This window comes from Lutra lutra, chromosome 5, assembly GCF_902655055.1.
Source record: "Lutra lutra chromosome 5, mLutLut1.2, whole genome shotgun sequence".
Lineage (NCBI taxonomy): Eukaryota > Metazoa > Chordata > Mammalia > Carnivora > Mustelidae > Lutra > Lutra lutra.
In genome coordinates this window covers 135,073,566-135,087,473 of record NC_062282.1, presented here as the reverse complement: position 1 = coordinate 135,087,473, position 13,908 = coordinate 135,073,566, and the positions used below count along the sequence as shown (strand labels likewise).

Genomic DNA, 13,908 nt, shown 5'->3' with positions numbered 1-13,908 from the left:
TTTGTTGCCATCATTATGTGGAACAACGCCCTCCCATGGCGGTGCCTTTCCAGGCCAGCAGCCCCTCTCCAGGCAGTCTTCTCTTTAGATCACTTAGCCTTACCTGTAAACGGGCCTCAGACTGGCCAATAGTTTACCAATACCAATACCAATACCAATACCAATACCAATACCAAGGAAAACAGATTCAGAGGAAAAAAAGACGCCTACTACAGGGGAGAGAAGCAGATTTTTTGTAGGGAGATGATGGGTGGAGAGTCCTCTACATTCTGGTTATAGAAAAACTAGAAAAAAGGGAGAAGAGCTATAGAGAAGGGTCCCCACCCCATTTTTCCTTGAATACATTCTAGTTTCTTAATCTTTGTTCCTGGCTTATGTTTCTCTTAGTTTTACTAACACTGTATTTAGGGATAAGATTAGGAAGGGAAAACTCATCTGCCGTTTGTGAAAGGTATTACTATTTATATCAGCATCGTAACTTTTATTTTCTTGCACATTCCCTTCTAGAAAGGAACTTGTGGATCCCTCTGGATTGTCTGAAGAACAATTAAAAGAGATTCCATATACTAAAGTAGAGTGCGTATGTCTTTGAAAATCTTTTGACAAACGTTTTATTAATACTTATAAGTAAATAGTACATTCTTACTCGTCAGTGGTGTTCCACGAAGTGCTTTGTCTTTGCATTTTAACTAAAATTAAAACTTTAGGGAGAGGTAGAAAAGGGTATATTAAAGCTAATTGTTATTCTGTCCTACAGTCATTGTCATCTTCTGTTAACTGCCCGTTTGTATGTGGTAGCTAGCAAGGGGCTTTTGATGCTTTATGTCAGTTTTAAAGTAAAAATTCTTTGAGATACTCATTAACTGGTAACAATGCTTCTTCTTACTCATTACTTTAATGCCCAGAGAATGATGCTGGCTACAAATCCTGTCCTGTAAGCCCAATCCAATCCCTGTCATAGACTAGCACATGGGACATGCTTCATGGAAGCCTAACAGGACTCCCTAATCATTCAGTTTAGAGTGCAGCAGAAGATGACTTCTTTATTGTTTTCTGTCCTGCTGTAATTAGTTAAGAGGAAGTGTCTACTTCATGGCTTTATGTTGCTCTGTAACCCATGCTTGCTTCCTCTCTTTGGCTGAACAGCAGGTTTGTACACACCTCGCCAACTGCCCCCGCCCACCTCTCCTTATCTTTAGGCTAAAGACTCAATTATTAATGACAGCCTAATTAGTAGCTAGGACAAGGGCCAACTTTTTCTGGTGGAATGTCATTTTGTCTGCATTGTAGGTTTTTTACTTCCACACTTTTGGAAAAAATGCAACAAGGAATGGTTTCATTACAATTTTTTCACTTATAAGATTTTATATATATATATATATTATATATATATATATATATATATATATAAAATCACCCATGTACATACAAATACTAGAGTGGCGTTTTCATGTATAGTCAAAGGAGCAGTTTTCTCTTGTTAGCTTGTGAAATTTAAGCCACTTAGGTTTTCCAGGCTCAGAGGGATCAAGGTCTTTTTAAACTCTCAGAGTCTCATTCCATATTGAGGAAAAATTCCAAATTATCCTGTTCTGACTTCTGGTTTGTTTCCACATTTTTGGTTGCTTGTTCAGGACTCAAGGTGACCCAGTCCGCATCAGGCATTCCCATTCGCCTCGAAGTTACCGCCAGTATCGCCGGTCCCAGTGTTCAGATGGAGAGCGATCTGTTCTCTCAGAGGTGAAGTAAGTAGGCAAGCTTGAGTACATCATCCCCTTCATGGCTTCAGCTCCAGAGCGGATAGTATAATGGGACTTTCTGCAATGATGGGAATGGTCTGTATGTGTGGTTATTATTTGATTATTCTATCTAGTGTAACTAAGAAACTGAAAATTTAATTAATTAATTTTAATTAATTTAAATAGCTCTGTATGGCTAGTGGCAACCACACTGGGTAGCACAGATCTAGACTATACTTTGGCTAAATTATGCCACCTCCGAGCTATGCACTGAAGCTTTTATTTTTTTTTTAAGGTTTTTATTTATTCAGTTGACAGGGGGAGAGAGAGAGTAAGACAGAGAGAACAAATTGGGGGAATGGCAGAGAGAGTGAGAGGAGCAGGTTCCCCACAGAGCAGGGAGCCTGATGTGGGACTCCATGCTAGGACCCTGGGATCATTCCCTGAGCCAAAGGCAGTCCCTTAACTGACTGAGCCACCCAGGTGCCCTGAACGAAACTTTTAGAAGAAGAAAAATGTATGAACTATTCTGTTATGAATGAGACATTCTTGTTTGAGAGAAGTGGCATAAGTTTCTTTCTGATTTGATGACATTTTTCTTTTACTACAGCAAATATATGCTACAGTCATTTCTTTGTATTTAGTTTTTCTTTTGAGTTAAGTGGCCATATCTCACACTGTGGTCACAATAGGTGCTCTATTTTAAACAAATATGTTAATGAAATAATCATCATGTACTTGGTATTGCTGGTTAGGAATGTTAATCATTGAACTCTGAATTAAGGCTCAGAATTTTAATAAACAATAATTTGGGAGATAGACTAACCCAGCAGAGAGAGGTATAAGCCAGGTTTTGTTTATTTTTTGTTTTGTTTGTAAATTGTAGATCCTGGCTATTTATAGCTCCATAGGTTTATAGAAAAAAGAATAAATGGACAGTAAATGCTCCTCTGGAAACAAATCAAAAAGCCATTTATACATGTCACAGTAACAAAAGCACATGGGAACCATACCTGTTGTATTCTTGGTTCCTCTATTTATTTGCTTTGATTTTCAGCAAGTTACTTAACCTGCTCAACTTAATTCGAAAACATTTATTAAACACCTCTCTGTGTGAAGCACTGTATAGGCACTGTAAGGAATATAAAAGTATATAAAACATGCTTTCTATCCTGTAATCCTCTTTCAGCTCAAGTTGTGATTCTAGGTACTGTCTCGATCCTTAATTCTAAAACAAATTCTCTGCAGTTCAAAAACGGATCTTGTACCTCCACTTCCCGTGACCCGTTCTTCAGATGCTCAGGGTTCTGGTGGCTCCACGGTTCATCAGGTTGGTAATAAAGTTTTAAGGTATCGGTACTGATGACAATTTTTGAGAAGCACTTTTCTGAAAGTTCTTTTGGGGAAATAGGGTAGTGAATCTCTAACTTGACTCTTGAGATTCCATAATTTTAAAAGAAGTTATACAAAGTGTGGAAGAAGGAAGGAGGGTGACATGATTCAAGCAAGGCACAATGTGGGAAGAGTTACGTTAGAGGTGAGAGCTAGAGCTAGTGTAAGGTCTCAAATGGTCTGATGCCTGGAGCAAAGCCCAAGGATAACAAAGATGGTAAGATTGTTTGGAGTCAGAATAAAGAAACAATGGCTTCACTAATTTAAAAAAAATTCTTTTTGAATACTTTTTTTGACCCGGAGTAGCAAGGAGAAAGTGATAGACTTACAGTGGGCAGACTTCTATTGTTAACTGATGGCAAACAGGGAAATTACTCAAGTCCTATTTTATTTCTGTCTTCTCCATCAAAGAGAATTACTTTTGTTCTGGGAATGTTTAAAAAAAAGTGGTTAAAAGGGAATTCAAGGACATAATAGAGCACCTAGCTGCCTTAATAAAGTGGACTTAATACTCAGTTGAATTAGGTGGATCTATCGAGAGCACTGTCACAAACATACTGTAGCAAGGTGTTTAATACTGTCTCTCATGCTAAGGAAGAGAGAAAAAAGTAGGTTAAGATCATTAGATGGATTTATATCTGGTTAAACCATCACTTTAAGAACAAAGTTGATGTTTATAATGGACCAGTGTCAGCCCACTGTTCACAGTCCTGTGGTTTTCAGTTTGTAAAAGATCCTGGATCCCTTTGGAAAGCATTTATAATGGCTGTTTCTCACCCATAAAAATGCATACAAGCACATACATAGTTTTGTATGTAAACTCAGGGAGTTGATGGACGACCTAAGAAAATGGACTTCAGTGGTACTTGTCATATGCTGCCCTTTCTGATTCATTTTTGTCATTGATGTGAGCAGGGACAGAAAAGCCTGTGCTGATATAAGTTGGGCTTAAGACTGTGGGACTGCGAGATCAAGGTTTACAAGGAGGAAGTTTATTGGAAAGCACTCTTAAGATCAACACTTGGGAAATGAAAGGCAAGAGTAGAAGTGTGTGGTGTACTCTCAATAAAGCATCAGCTGATTCCACACCGAGCTCTAGACCTGAGATGGTCCATTCCGTCCCTCCCCTCTGGATGCAAAGCTTTCACATTCACCAGGGAGCAAGTCACTTCATAAGGGGTGCCCTGGGGGAAGGGAGTGCCTTCAGCTGAGGGGAGTCTATGGGGAAGGGCTCCGTTTTTGAGCTGTAAGGCAGCTAGTACTCCCAGCAGGTGGGCAAGTGAATGCCTCAGTCCAGAATGGAGATCTGGGTACTTAATCATAACTTCCACCAAAATCTGCCTCATTTTTGATTAGATAGATCAAGGAGAGCTAACAGGTTGCCCAATTTGTTTCAAGTCAATAGTAGTTTTAAAATTTATTTTCAAGATTAGTTTAGGCTTTGCATTCAGACTGACCTACATTTGCATCTCCCTGTTTCTACACAGCACTTGTGTGACTTTGGACAAACTTTAACTTCTAAACTTCGATTTTTGTGCAGTGTGGATAATAACATGTTAGGGTTACTGTGAGGACAAATAAGCACTGTTTTTCAGAACTTTTTGTCTTAAAACTTCAAAGTTGGATTCAGTACAAATAAGAATCTTATTTTATTGGAGTTTTCCAATAGATTTCCCTCATCACCATCACTTAGGAATCTCAAACTTAGGCATACTGAAGAGTGGCTCTCACTTCGCTGCGCACAAGAACTCCCATGCATCTTCTGACCAGTGGCTCTGATTCTAAGCTTGTCTCTGTGACACCTTTGACTTTGAATTCAACAAACATCTAATGATCACATGTAATGAGACAGGCACTGGTTGGGTAGTCAGCAGACCAGTCTTATAGGCTAAATCTGGTCTGTTTTTGTACATACAGGCCAGGAGCTAATAATGGCTTTTCCATTTTTAAAGGGTTGTTTTAAAGAAGGGGGTGTTTGGTGGGGGGTGGCGACCTAACAACGAGCAGATAAAGAGTCCACAGTCTTGGGGCGCCTGGGTGGCTCAGTGGGTTGGGCCACTGCCTTCGGCTCAGGTCGTGATCTCAGGGTCCTGGGATCGAGTCCCGCGTCGGGCTCTCTGCTCAGCAGGAAGCCTGCTTCCCTCTCTCTCTCTCTCTGCCTTCCTCTCCGTCTACTTGTGATCTCTCTCTGTCAAATAAATAAATAAAATCTTAAAAAAAAAAAAAAAAAAAAAGAGTCCACAGTCTGGCCCTTCACAGAAAAATGTTTGCTGACTCCTGGCCTAGACAGGTAACACATAAAAGGAAACAGGCAAAATTTAAAAACTAGTTAAGCATTATGAAGAAACAAAAGGCTGAGTTAGAAAATCTACAGGTGACCTCACTTTACAGAGATGAATGGTCCAAGAAAGCCATCTCAGAAACCAAGGTGTAAAGCTGAAACCTTGCAGGGGAGGAGCCACCCGTGTGCAGAGGGAGGAGCCTGGGAGGAAACAGTCGTAAAGGGCCTGTTTGAGCTGAAAGCCCATGTGGTCTGAGCACGGTGGGAGTGGGGCCAGATAACACAGGGCTTTAGATACCATGGAAAAAGTCTGGATTTTATTCCAAGTGCCAAAAGGAAACCATTGATCTGGCTGCCATGTGGAGAAGGGACTTAGTGAGCCAGGGAAGCAGAAAAGCTGCATGTCCTAGTTCTGCCAGGGTGCATAAGTCTGGGAGTGGCATGGCCTGCCTATACCTCACCTCACCGAAAGCTGGTTAAAGTGGGATGGATGATGGACTGATTCCCTTTATATCCTTAAATATGAAGGCAGAGCGGACAGGTTTAGTGGTAGACTAATTTACATGGTAGTGTTGTTTTGGGTAACCTCCCTGTGCACATAACTGAGGACTAATTTTCATGCATAAAGTGTTATTATGCATGTTACTATGATTTAACTCTACATTTACGATTTAATGTTATAACGAGTATTTGTTGAACAGCTTTTGATGTTGTGAAGCGTAAGTATTTTGTGGTTTGAGGCCTTAATTTCTGATGTATTAATAAAACTGATTTCAATTTTCTCTGAATCTTTTGAATGTATTTTTTTTCTAGAGAAGAAATGGATCTAAAGATAGCCTGATTGAAGAAAAATCTCAGGCATCTACAAGCAATTTGGCAGGAAAACACACGGCAAAAACAGTAAAAACTGTCCAAGCTTCACGCCTTAAGATAGAGACTTGATGCCAAGGAAGAAGGGCCTGGGACTGGGGGTGGGAAGGGGTATGTGCCACCTTTACTTTTAAACTGTGAATTGTTATTCAAGTATGTTGGACCTGCAAGTGTTTAAGAAAAAAAAAAAAATCGAACCTGTTGCATCTTTTAAAGGTTTAACAGCATATTTGTGCTGAAGAGCCTTTTTGTTAACTGGAATAGTCTTGTGAAAACTCATTCAGTTGATGCCCTATTTTTCTTCCTGGAGACTCCAGGTATCTTGTGTCCATGACCAAGACCAGATGCTTCCAAACAAAGCTTGGGAATCCTGGTGTGCAGCTGCCTAGCTATGCAATAGCACACCAAGTGGAGGAAAAGATTCTTCCCAACTCTAGGTGGATCTCAGCCCCTGCACAGATTTATGACGACTTTCAGATTGCAGATGTTTTTATTAATATAAATATGTTCTTTGTAATACTGTATTTTATGGCATTAAGTTCCGCTGGTTATTTACAAGTGTAAAAAGGTTTTTGTTAAGTGTTGGCTTTTAACTTCTAGTGTCCTTGTGTTTTCAGAAAAAGACTGTGGATTTCAGTTGACCTCAGCTTATAAATTCACGACCCTCAAATGCAAATGGTCCCTCCATCTTGCCTAGCTACCTAACTCCCCTCAAAGATGAATTCATTTGAGGGTGACTATTACAGGGAAAATAGAAATACGCAGGACATCTCCCCTTCTCCTTCCCCTAAACTTCTCCAGAGTTGCTATCAACAGTACTCCTGTCCCTGTGTGGTTTGGAGCCCAATTTCCTTCAGCCTTATCTGTCAACTTACTCCTCTCAGCCAGATCCTTGCAACTTGGTTTTAAACTATTAACTCTCCTACCTTAAAAAAGCCAGCCAACTTTCATAACCACAATTCCCTCCCTAGCTATCTTTCTCTCTCCCAGTTTCTTGAAAGGGTTATCTGTAGCCTGTGTCCTCAATCCAGCTCCTAAATCGTGATTTAAACTGCTCGACTACAGACCTCACTAAATACTGTGTACCAAATTTTGACGGTTTGCCCCACCACATTTTTAGTGCAGTATTTTTTGCTACGTTTCTGACCATCCTTCACTGCTCCAGTCAGATGCTGTTCTACCTCGCCAATTAATTTCTCACTCCAATCTCAGCCCTCCCCTATAAGTGGATGTCATTTATGCCCATAGCCTTAAAGTTTAGTCCTGTAGCTTAGTCTATAGACCAGTGTTCTGCCAGAAGGCCACTTAGATGTCTCCAAGGCAATCCCAATTCAACTAGTTAAAAATGCTGCTCTCTAGCTGGATTTAGAACCATTACATTGTGAATGTGCAAGACACAACTAGCAATTGTTATAGACACCTCCCCTATTACCAACTCCTGTGAGCTTTGCCCTCTACAGTTTAACGATCCCCACAAATTTCACCACACTGGTCCAAGGTAGGTGGAGGTCTGGTCTCTTACCTGTTGTTCAGGCTCATTTTGTAAATGAGCTCAGCAAACAGCCACCTTCAAGCCTCATTAAGCACTTGCCTGAATCAGGGCATTTAAGAGGGAAGGTAACTACAACTATGACCAATCTGGACCTTTTCTAGCCCAAGGCCTCTGCACACATCATCCACAACCTTGCCTTGCAAAAATGACACCTACCCTTAGACTCAACGGCTTTCTCAGGTTTCTTTGTCTTGGTCAACTCATGCATGGGACTTGTCTCACAAAGTTTTATATTTGTGATGACATTTCTGCCATTCAACTCTAAGCTTCCAAAGGAGGAACTGTTTTGCTCACCCTTGTGTCCCCACTTCCTAGTACATTACTGAAAAGTTCAATAAATTTTTTGAATGTTCAGACTATTTGTTCTTTCCTGCAAAGTGAAGGCAGAGGATATGCTGTCATCTAATAAAAATAAAAATGCAGTGACCATGGAAAACACACCTGTGACCTAGAAACTGAGATTTCATCATTTTGAAGTTGCTGGGGAAGGAAGGAGAAACCCACCCTTTCCCTTGATCTTTCAGTGAAAAGTGCTATTTGCTGGTAGTTAATACACAAACCTTCAAGAAGCACAATGAAATATTTATTTGTAGCCCTACTGTTTTAGGTGTGTTTATTTATAGATTGTCCAAGCACTAATTTTAGTGCCCCTCAGGCTCCTGGGAGTTTTAAATGATCCAAGCAACTCTTGTCAAGATTTCCTATGATGTTTTTGAATTCCTCATCAAGGACATCCTAAAAAAAACAAAATAAAGCACTCAATTTGACAAGCAAATATTCACATGTATCATAGGTTAATTTAACAGTCCATACTCCTCTGAATCCCATTAAGTTATGCAGGTGTGGACTCAGCTTTAAATGTCCACATAAAACATACCTGAGATTTGACTAAGTGTTTGAAATGTAGGTGCTACACACATACACGTTATCTTAAAATTACAAAAGTAAGCTAAGAACAGGCTACCCTATTTGCTGTTAATTTCACCTTGTTAACTACAGATGTTGGAGTACTAATATTAATTTAATCTAACACCCACTAGAAAAGGCAGCTCAATCTGGAAAGGTAAAATTTGCGACAGAACTACAAGGTAGCATCACCCTACCTTATGTCACCTTTGTGCTCCCAGTGTTCAGCTAGCAGCAGTCTTTACTTCAAGCATCCAGCTTTCACCTGCACAAAATTTCAAAAGTTAAGAAAAACTATACACACTTCATGTTGGCAGAGTCAAGATCACATAGGTAAACTAAGGCAAAAGCATCAACTGTTACTTCCGCAGCTGCTACACCAAAGATACCAAATTCAAGGGCAGGAAAAGGCTGCAAAGTGTTTAGTTTATGCCTTTTTTGACACCACATTCACTAGTTTCCAAAAGTGAACGGGCAACACAAAGGCTACATGGAAACTGCGCAAGGACTGTTCTTTGGCACAAAGCTGCTGATCCTGTAATGATCTGTTTTGTGGGTTAGAGCTGGAAAGGGATTAATTCCGGCTGTAAATTTTCCTTTACAATTCAAATCCCAAACCAGGTAACAAGAACTGCAATTCAAAATGTTTTCAGTGGTTAAAACATTGAAGCTGCGAGGCAACCGGTTTTTCTTCCACGAACATGCAAACTCACCTGCAAAGTCGATGACACTCATTCGCCGAGTTCCGCATCTTGAAACAATTATCGAGATCTAAACCTTAAATGGCACTTTACTCCTACGTCGACTCGATCTCAACTGTGATGCGGTAGGCACACATGCCTACCTATGGTGAGACCTTTCTCTTTCACACCCAAGAATTCCCTGCTTATACGGAAACATCCCCAGCACGCAGTCGATGACCAAGAAACTCAAAAGCACTCAAACCCACCCAGCTCCCATTTCCTGGCGTGGGCAGGCAGCCTAAGGGCCGCCTAGGGTGCCTCCTGCGGTCCACGGACAACGTGGCCGAGCCAAGGCCGCTGCCCTCCTCCCTCCACGGACTCAGGGCACGGGATCCCCGGTACCGGCCCGGCTGCGAAAGACGTCTCATCACCCTCAAGCCGGCCGCGCGCCTCTGCCCGGCGCCTGGGCGCGTTGGAGGCCAAGAAACCGCGCAAGCGGAGGGCCCCGCCATCACGGAAGGCCCAGAACACTTACTCCCAGCCCAGCGCAGAAGCAAGAAAGGCCGCACGCTGCTCCCACAATGCTTTTCTACGACTGGAAGGGCCCACTGTCCGGGGGGCGCGGGGAGGACGGACTGTACCACTGGCCGCCGCGCCCTCGCGAGACGCCGCCGTGCGGCGCAAGGGCCAAGTGCGCGGTGATTGGTCGCGGGACGGGGGACGAGGGAAAGAGGACGGAGGGGCCAGGGTTCCTCCTTTCCGCTTTGCGTTGTGCGACCAGTGCTTTCGCCCAGGCAGGTTTTCTCCGGTATCCACCCCTCTCCCAGTGTCGGGAGCGTGTGGTCCGCGCTGAGCTGCGGATGTAGCGCAGAGGATTTGAGACCTCGTGTTCTTTAGTCTCCGGCTGAGGAAGAGTCGGGTCCTTCATTCAAAGAACAGATTTGTAGAGCCCTTCCTAGCTTCAGGCTCTGACCTCAGTCCCTGGGAACCGGGTGTGAATGAGATGCCCAGGGGTCCCGGCTTACGTTCTAAGTTGGGCGGGAAAGGCACTAAATAGGTGACATGGACAACGTAGGTTCAGATGGCCTGAGTGCCAAGGAGGAAGCAAAAGGAGGTTATGTGGCAGAGCACGCTGTTCGATAGAAACAGTGCGGACCACGAATTCCATTTTAAGTGTTTGAAATGCCACCCCAAAAGTAAAAAACAAGTTTAAATTAAAGTAGTAACTTAGCATGTAATCAATGCAAAATCATTAATGATTAATGATATACGTTAATGATATATTTTGCTTAAAAGTCCGGCGTGTATTTTATACTTCCAGCACATTTCAGTTCAAACTAGTCACATTTCTGGTGCTGAGAAGCAGCCTGTGTGGCTGGAGCAGCCTGAGGAGTGCAGAATGGCATAAGATGCAGCGGAAGAGACAGGTAGGAGCAAATCTTTTGAGGCTTGGTAATTGGGGTAGAAGTTGGGATTTTATGCTGAAATTTTAGAGTCGACTAATGATTACCACAGAAATAAAGCAGAGGTTGTTAATTGGCTTTTTGCCTGATAACCCTAATGCAATGAAGTGAGAGAGACTGCAATGAGATCTGCTGTGTAATAGCCAGGGGGGGCTTCTTGCTCCTGTAGGTCCTAGCAGAGACTTTAATCAAGGGACCACACCCCAGCACTTTTCCTCATTTCTTTAAAGCTAGTGAGAGAGAGAGAGAGAAAAGGAAGAAAGGAAAAAGATTTAAAAAAAAAAAAAAACAAACAAACAAAAAACAAAAAACCAAGCCCACACAAGGACTAGCCTGAACGATAATATCAACTCGTGGACACTTGGGACATACTGAAGGAGTAAATGTGTAATGATCACAAGAAAGGAAATAGCGCAAACCTTTATTAGGAAGTTACTGTAACATCTGGGTGAGAAAAGGTTGGGAAAGGGGGATACCTCTAGGAGTGTAATTTTAAGACATTGAATGGTACAGTGTGGGGTTTATAACAAATCTCAGTCTTGGCTTCTCTTGGGCTGGAGCAGCCAGCAGACCTGGGTTTATATCCAGCTCCAACACGTGTTCTCTTAGGTAAATAACCACTTCTTTGACCCCAAGGTTCCTCATTTATAGGATAATAACTATACCCATGAACACATGTTAGTTTAAAGAATTAAGAAAGTCTTGTGGAGGGACGCCTGGGTGGCTCAGTGAGTTAAGCCTCTGCCTTCAGCTCAGGTCATGATCTCAGAGTCCTGGGATTGATCCTGGCATTGGGCTCTCTGCTCAGCGGGGAGCCTGCTTTCCCCTCTCTCTCTGTCTGCCTCTGTGCCTACTTGTGATCACTCTGTCAAATAAATAAATAAAATAAAATAAAATAAAAAGAAAGCCTTGTGGAATCATCTAGCTCCATGTAATACATAGTAACATACAACAAATGACTCTCATGAGCTTAGCTCTTATCGTTTGTCCTCACCCAAGATATGGAATCTTCTTGGGTTGAATTCTGAAGGAAAGGAGAAATATGTTGGTGTTTTTCTTTTAATGACTTGACATTTTTGTTCCCACCTTATGCTTTTCTATTCTCCCCTTTATATTTCTTTCTCAAACTCTGGATGGTTCAAGAGTAGATAGTGGGGAGGCATTTGTTCCAATTGTTGAGTTAGTGTTGGTGTCAGGAAATCAATTCTAAATTCTTCATCTTTCTGTCTACTTCAACCTCACACAGCCTGATAAGGAAAATCCAATAATTAAGCCAAGGCAAGCAGCAACGACACAAGAAAAATATAGAGGGTATTTGCTACTTAATTTTTCCACCACCTTTGCCTGCTGGGGCTGAGGCATTATGTAAGGACGTACAAGCTACATGTAGTGTTAGTGCAAACATGGAACAAGCTGGGTTTCCTTGCGAAGCATGGTTCCCCAAAGATGTCCACGTCCTCATCACCTGAGCTTGTGGATGTTTCATTATAGAGTAAAAGAGGCTTTGCAGATGTCATTAAGGTTGGGGACCATGATAGAGGAGATAAAAATCGAAGAGGAAGGCAGAAGAATTAGATGTGGTGGAAGAGAAGGCAGGAGAGGGGCTCAACCTTCCATTGCTAGCTTTAAATTGGAGGAAGAAGATCTTTGAAGCCAAAGAATACAGTTTCAGCTCTAGAAGCTGGGAATGGCTTTCAGCTGACAGCAAGGAACCAGAGACTTCATTTCTACAATTGCATGGAACTGAATTCTGCCAACACCCTGAATGAGCATGGAAATAGACTCTCTCCTAGAGTCTCCAGAAAAGAGCACAGCCCTGCTGATGTTTTGATTTTAACTGGTGATGCTCATGCCAGACTTTTGACCTACAGAGGTCAAAATGTGATAATAAATTTGTGTCATTGTAAGCTGCTAAATTTGTGTTAGTTTGTTACAGATGCAAGAAAAACCCAACACACTCTGTAAGGGGCAGAGTGAGAAGTAAGCTGTTTTTTTTACCCCACTCCTTCTTGTCCCACCCCAATGTTATTATCAGGAACATAAGTAAGATTTTGCAGATAAGCTATGCACATTTCATTCTAACCATTTGGAGTCAATATTTGTTATGGTGGGTGCTATAAATCTGAATTAATATCCAATAGATATTAAATAATTTATAATAATTATATAATAATTATATAATATATATTGTATTATTATAAATAATACAAATAATCATTATATATTTATACATATTTACATATAATTATATATACATATAAAGATATATAATCATAAATAATTATAATAAATAATATATAACTATAAATGATTATAATAAATAATATATAATTTCAAGTCATTAGTACATTTGGGGGGGGATTTCTTCTTAAAAAATAGTATTTTCTGCCGAGGCTTTATTTCTTCCAAATTCTTATACTGTGTGTGTGTGTGTGTATGACAAAGAATGTCCAAACTAGGGCTTATAGGACAGTGTCTAATAGGGAGATAATAGTAGACATCCTTGTCTTGTTCATGATTTCATTTTATTTATTTTTAAAAATTTATTTATTTGCGTGTGAGAGAGAGAGCACTGCAGAGGGAGAAGGGTCAGAGGGAAACAGACTCCCCAATGAGCAGGGAGCCCCATGTGGGACTCATCTCAGACCCTGGGATCATGATCTGAGCTGAAGGCAGACACTTAACCGACTGAGCCATCCAGGCTGCCCTCATTTATGATTTTATTATTATTTATTTAAAAAAAATTTTTTTTAAAGATTTTATTTATTTATTTGACAGAGACAGAGATCACAAGTAGGCAGAGAGGCAGGCAGAAAGAGAGAGGGGTAAGCAGGCTCCCTGCTGAGCAGAGAGCCGGATGCAGGCTCGATCCCAGGACCCTGAAACCACAACCTGAGCCAAAGGCAGAGGCTTTAACCCACTGAGCCACCCAGGCGCCCCACCCTCATTCATAATTTTAAAGGAATGCTTTTGAAGTTTCAGCACATGTGTACGATGTGGATGACATTTTTATGTATTTCCT

The 13,908-nt window shown here is 41.4% G+C and overlaps 1 protein-coding gene, 1 long non-coding RNA gene and 1 other non-coding gene across 5 annotated transcripts in view; 1 reads left to right on the top strand and 2 right to left on the bottom strand.

Annotated features, from left to right (window-relative positions):
- The window catches only part of EPB41L4A (erythrocyte membrane protein band 4.1 like 4A), a 258,448-nt gene extending 250,260 nt beyond the window's left edge, over positions 1-8,188 (top strand). For all 3 annotated transcript variants that reach the window (XM_047729879.1, XM_047729878.1, XM_047729877.1), the window contains 4 exons: positions 508-576; positions 1,635-1,745; positions 2,988-3,069; positions 6,226-8,188. In XM_047729879.1, coding sequence (XP_047585835.1) covers positions 508-576; positions 1,635-1,745; positions 2,988-3,069; positions 6,226-6,354 — 391 coding nt within the window. In that variant the 3' untranslated portion in view covers positions 6,355-8,188. The remainder of the gene's footprint in view (positions 1-507; positions 577-1,634; positions 1,746-2,987; positions 3,070-6,225) is intronic.
- Positions 8,189-8,395: 207 nt separating this feature from the next.
- LOC125100062 (uncharacterized) lies at positions 8,396-9,979 on the bottom strand. Its single transcript, XR_007127430.1, has 3 exons — positions 9,454-9,979; positions 8,938-9,005; positions 8,396-8,569 (listed from the first exon to the last, which is right to left on the bottom strand). It is a non-coding gene; the product is annotated as an uncharacterized LOC125100062 (long non-coding RNA).
- Positions 9,095-9,228, bottom strand: LOC125101461 (small nucleolar RNA SNORA13). Its single transcript, XR_007127859.1, has one exon. It is a non-coding gene; the product is annotated as a small nucleolar RNA SNORA13 (small nucleolar RNA).
- Positions 9,980-13,908: the final 3,929 nt, after the last annotated feature.